Source organism: Bos taurus, chromosome 1 (assembly GCF_002263795.3).
Source record: "Bos taurus isolate L1 Dominette 01449 registration number 42190680 breed Hereford chromosome 1, ARS-UCD2.0, whole genome shotgun sequence".
NCBI lineage: Eukaryota > Metazoa > Chordata > Mammalia > Artiodactyla > Bovidae > Bos > Bos taurus.
In genome coordinates, this window is record NC_037328.1 from 110,774,674 (window position 1) to 110,780,673 (window position 6,000).

Genomic DNA, 6,000 nt, shown 5'->3' on the forward strand with positions numbered 1-6,000 from the left:
AAAGATCCTCCCTTGACCATCATGATACTCAAGGATTCCTCTTCCCACTTTCTCTATTTTCAGAAAAGATAGTATCTTACATGACATTTAAATCAAACATTGTCTTTAGGGTCTTTTTTTTTTTTCATGTCATTATATATCTGCTTCCTAATAGATGACTGGTATCTGAGTATGGGTATTGTTTCTTGCAGATTGTTTTGTTTCTTTTTATGTCTACCACACCAGCTAGTAGTACATGGAAAGAAATCATCTGAGAGAGTGTGAGGACACTCCATGTATTCAAACACATCTAGGTACCATTTCTCAGGTAAGCATAGCATAGCTGAGCTCTCTGAACTTTCTCTTACATCTAACTTTAAAGGTGAAGTGAATTAAATGCAATGGTATAAAAGGTTTTTTATGGTAACTGGACTTCCCTTCTAGGACCTGCTAGACTGCAGTTTATATAAATCTAAAGGACATGCAGTAGAAGTAACCATCAAGTTAAATCAATGGCATGATTAATGCTAACAGGCATTACACGCATAAAAGATAAAAATATACCTGAGAGCTGACTGCAGTTTTTAATTAAAAACTAATGGACTGTGATTAATCTTAAACTGACTATAGATTTACCTTAAAAACTGAATGATAAATGAAAGTTAAGGTTTGAGGTTTTAATTCGTAATTTGTTAATCAATTTCAAAGAGATATTTTTAATTATGCTGTTAGCAATGTATGCATTGCCACAGTAAATATGGGAGAAATGATTTTGTCTGAGGACAGATATAAATTAACAGGTAGGAAAATAGCATAGCAATGGTGAAAAGAATTGATTGTTAACCAGATTAAATGAGTTGATATCTATAAAAGGCCTTAAAACATGGTAAAAGATAAGAATTAAGGTGAAACTGAAATAGACCCTTTTAGAGAGACACTCTTAAAATTTCTACATCATAAAAAGTTACAAACTAGGACTTCCAGGTGCCACAATGGATAAGAATCCACCTGCCAATGCAGAGGACATGGGTCTTCCTGATCCAGGAAGATTCCACATGTTGCGGAGCAACTAAGCCCGTGTGCCACAACTACTGAAATCTGTGTGCTCTAGGGCCTGCAACAAAGAGTAGCCCCCACTCCCTGCAACTAGAGAAAGCCCTTGAACACCAATGAAGACGCAGCACAGACATGAATAAATAAAAATTATTTTTTTAAAAGTTACAAACTAAAATTTTTTGTCCTTGGAAGAAAAGTTATGACCAACCTAGACAGCATATTAAAAAGCAGAGACATTACTTTGTCAACAAAGGTCTGTCTAGTCAAAGCTTTGGTTTTTCCAGTAGTCATGTATGGATGCGAGAGTTGGACTATAAAGAAAGCTGAGTGCCGAAGAATTGATGGTTTTGAACTGTGGTGTTGGACAAGACTCTTGAGAGTCCCTTGGACTGAAAGGAGACCCAACCAGTCCATCCTAAAGGAGATCAGTCCTGAATATTCATTGGAAGGACTGATGTTGAAGCTGAAGTTCCAATACTTTGGCCACCTGATGTGAAGAACTAACTCATTTGAAAAGACCCTGATGCTGGGAAAGATTGAAGGAGGGAGGAGAAGGGGATGACAGAGTATGAGATGGTTGGATGGTATCACCGACTCAATGGACAGGAGTTTGAGTAAGTTCCAGGAGTTGGCGATAGACAGGGAGGCCTGGCGTGCTTCAGTCCATGGGGTCACAAAGAGTCCGACGTGACTGAGCAACTGAACTGAACTGAAAATTTCTGTAGTGGTTTACTATTAATTATTTGTTTTGCAAATACATAATAAGGATTACTTAACATTTGAAACGGACCCATTTATGTCTTTTATTTTCTGAAAAGCTGCTAGATAAATATCTAAGTATAGTATTTGGCCATTGTTGAAGCCCTTACAAGGGCTCCAAAAACACCTGGTCAAATACCATGCCAGAATTATATATCCAGCTTCTTTCACAGGCTGAACATTTTTGGCACTGAAGTGAATTCTACAGTTTTGACTATTATAATTATTCCCTTCCCCACTCCACCAATTCACTGCAGATCCCCTGACTAAAACAAATATAAAACCTCTGAATGCATTCTCCCATGTTTTAGAATTAACTGTTAAAATTCTAATGTTGTGCTATAATAACATAGTAACATACCTTTTGGATTTCTTCAGGTAATGCATGCATGGGAACATGACGATCCATAATTTCCCAAAATATACTGAAGGAGCTTTGAAGTAAAATAATCTAAAAACATTGATGGTGATAATTAGTATTAAAACAATATGAAGAAAATTTTAATAAGATCAATTCCTACAAGTTTTGGGAATCAATGGGTATAACTATTTTCACAGATGTTTGTTTCATCAACTCAATGTTAAAAGCTACAAATGAGGTTTTCTCATGTGGTTATTAGGCCAACAGAACAGGAAGGACCTAGAGAGACTACTGAATTAAAAATAACATTTTCTTTCTTTGGAACTTTATAATTGTAACTTCTGTAGTGGCTTACAACTAGTTATTTGTTTTGCAAATACAGATTAAGGATCACAAAATTTTAAACAGATCCATTTATTTCATTTAAAAGAAAAGTTTTTCGCCTGAAAAGCTGCTGGAAAAAATATCTATAGAATAGTTTAGCAGATAAAAGAAAGCAACTGTGACATTAATGCTGGTTTAAATCAAGTACAGGAAAAAATATTTAGAGTTATCAAGTTAAATATGATAGGCAAGCACTGAACAGAAAAGTCACTAAAGCATAAGAAGCCAAGTGCCAATTTTACCAAAAGTGGACATTTATATAATTTTTACGCAGATGTTTTACTTTTAATAATTTTCATTTTATAATAAAACAATTCAATATAAAACTCTATCACTACTTTCATAAAACCACACAAGATTAATGAAGGTGCACTTAGAGTTCTTTTTTTTAATGTTTCCCAAATAAGGAGAAAGAATAAACTGTCCAGTTTCAGGAGTGAGAGATGTTCATTCATATGTATGGGTATATACAGATACATATATATATACACACATATAAATGGGAAGTGAAGGGGGACAGCAGAGTAAGATAATATAGGCACAATTCCACAGCAGGAAAGACGTGAGGGTCAGGAGCTGTAGACAAGGAACAATCTAGACGTTCCAGGAAAAAAATGTCTTATCTTCCTCATGGGAATGGGGAATTAGCAAAGGCTTCCTGAGGAGGTGAGTGAGGAGGTTTACATTTGATCTGGACAAGATTTTGACAAACAGAGACTAAACAGGCATAGTACTCTATCAGAAAAAGTAACCCCAGCCACACAGCAAGATGTCAAGAAAACTGTAATTGACAAAAGTTCCTGTTTTTTTTAATTGTCTAAGTATTGGTGGAAGGATGGATTTCCAATCCCCCTTGTTAGCAAAGTTCCATGTTTAATGAGCTGCTGTTTAAAATAAATAACTAATGGGCTGTCTTCCAACCTAAAGATAAAGGTAATACAATGTGTATGGACAGAGAGAGTAAAGTTAACTGATGTAGTGAACATTGGCCCACATGGCCAAGTACATAATAATCTGATGTTTGGCAGACTGTCACAGTGATGTGGCAAGAGCTCATTATTCACAGAAAGCTCATTATTCTCATTCCTGTCATTTTACAGTGAGCTCACCATCAGTAAAATAATATGGCTTCATCTTAATGAAACTCTATTGTGAGCAGAATTTTTCCTAAAATTACCAACTAAATTTCCTTTTTAAAATTTCACACCTAAATGTATTTGAGAGCATGAATCTAGTGGCACAGTATCGTTACTGTAAATCTATTCCAATTTTGTGGCCTTACTATACTGAGTGGGAAAAATTGGTAGGTGTGATTACGGAGGAAAAAATTTTAAATCCTGCCATCCAGAAAATTTCCCCACAATGCAGAAAGCAGTTTTATTATCACATAAGCATTTAACTAAACTGTGAGGCACAGCTAATCTAATAAGATTACAAACACAGAAAGAAATCCCACTTTTTAATATAGCCAAGCAGATACACTCCACTACATACATGTTCTCAAGATAAAAGATAAAAAAAAAAAAAAGATAAAAGATAATTTGTCCTCAACAGAGCTTGCCATACTCTATTTCATAGTTTGTTTTAAATTCACCTGGTAATTGAAGTGCTAGCTAACAGCGTTTGTTCAAATGAATACATATCTCTAGACAAAGCACTTGGTTACTAGAAGCACTAAACTCCCAAAGTAATATGGAGATATGGGCCCTGTTTCCCTTGATGTTTACATTTTAAAGAAATGGCTCCCCAGTCCTCCAGAAAAATATTCTGGGTCTTCAAAAGATTTGCATACATACATGTTGAAGGAACAGAGGAAGCACACAGCCATAAGAAGTTTCCCAAGAAAGGGATGGGAGAGGTCTCTTTCCCTTTAACAAAAGGGGGAAAAAAGGTTTTTTTTTTAACTTTTAATTTACTTTCATTATTTTGCTTTTTTCTTTTTAAATCAAAGAGGCCCTTTTATTCTCTCACATTACACACTTTCTCGACTCTTCTTCGACATGAGGTGCGGTGATAACCAGCGGTAGCCGCGTAGGTATTTGTGAACCTGCTCTGACAGGATTACAAGGAAGATGTCAAAAATACAGACCCGTCCCTAGTCGTTCACTTCCGATTCCCTGCATGACACCAGTGTCACGCTGGGCCATTAACTCACGTTCAGCTTTCAGGCCCTTCCCTAAAGAACTATTTCTTTAGTGTGAATCACCACAGATGAGGTCAAGGTCAGGTGAAGAGGGAGTTCACGTCTTGAGACATTATGAAGGGGCAGGATTTTCCAAATAGAAACTAACTGCAAGTACAGCCAAAATCGGCTTGCAAGGGTTTTGAAATCTGTCCCTTTATAACCCCGTTCCCTCGGGACCCGCGGAGGCGGGAAGAAGAAAAGGTGCGGGAATGAGGCCTATCCTGGCCACGCTCTCAAAGAAGAGGGCGCCCAGCCGGACGGGCTCGCGAAGACTCGACAGAGGCAGCAGCCGGGGTCAGGGGCAAGGCGCGGGGCCCATTCTCCGGGCGCGGCACCACGGCTCGGCTTTCCGGCTCTGCCCCCGGGGTGCCAGCACGCCTCTTCTTCGGAAGTGCGCGCCGGGACCAGGTCATTCCGGGGCTCAAGAAAGCCTTTCCTTGTCTCTCTCACCTATACTTCGATTCCGCCGGGGGCAAAAGGCTTTCCTGGTCTCCCAGGAGACCGTGCTGCACGTCAGCCTGACGTCAAGGCGCGGTGACGTCACGACACACGCCGCTCGCCAACGCGGAAACAGGACACCCCTGCGCCGCCCCGGGCCAAGTCCTGGGCGGAAGCTTGAAGTCTCCTGGCTGGGGTCAAAGAACGGGCTTAGCAATACGCTGGGTACTGTGAGTGGGAGGCAAGGGATGCTAAGGGCGAGGCAGAGGAGGGCCGGCTGGAGTCGTGGGGGCGGCTGCAGGGATGGAGGGAGACATTTCTAGCCCAGAGGCGGGTTGGAATGACGGTGGCAGAGGTGGAGGACAAAGTCGGTCTACCTCTCACCCCTCAGTGGAGTCGCAAAGAGTCGGACATGACTGAACGGCTGAACTGACTGTGACCCTTTATTACAATTTTTCTTCTGTTAATTTTTCTCAGGGGTCATTGACCCCTGATATAGAGAAGAAAAAACAAATTCTTACTAGTTTTTGGAGTCTATATAAAGTGATAACCTAGGGCTTTCCACGTGGTTCACACAACTTTGTGTTGTCATGTTAACATTTCAGTTCAGTCGCTAACTCGTGTCCAACTCTATTGGACTGCAGCACGCCAGGCCTCCCTGTCCATCACCAACTCCCAGAGTTTACTCAAGGTCATGTCGATTGAGTTGGTGATGCCATCCAACTGTGCTGCGGTTCATGGGGTGGCAAAGAGTCGGACATGACTGAGCGACTGAAGTGAACTAGGAGTTCAAATGTTTTGTCATCTGTTCAGCAATAAATTGTATACTAAATTCTTT

At 39.8% G+C, this 6,000-nt stretch overlaps 1 protein-coding gene across 3 annotated transcripts in view; it reads right to left on the minus strand.

Annotated features, from left to right (window-relative positions):
• LEKR1 (leucine, glutamate and lysine rich 1) overlaps positions 1-5,278 on the minus strand; it is a 214,155-nt gene extending 208,877 nt beyond the window's left edge. For 2 of the 3 annotated variants that reach the window (XM_059888819.1, XM_024995787.2), the window contains exons 1-2: positions 5,175-5,278; positions 2,156-2,245 (exon numbers count right to left, since the gene is read on the minus strand). In XM_059888819.1, coding sequence (XP_059744802.1) covers positions 2,156-2,203 — 48 coding nt within the window. In that variant the 5' untranslated portion in view covers positions 2,204-2,245; positions 5,175-5,278. The remainder of the gene's footprint in view (positions 1-2,155; positions 2,246-5,174) is intronic. The other variant, XM_010801455.4, reaches the window with a different exon arrangement.
• Between the last annotated feature and the right edge of the window lie 722 nt (positions 5,279-6,000).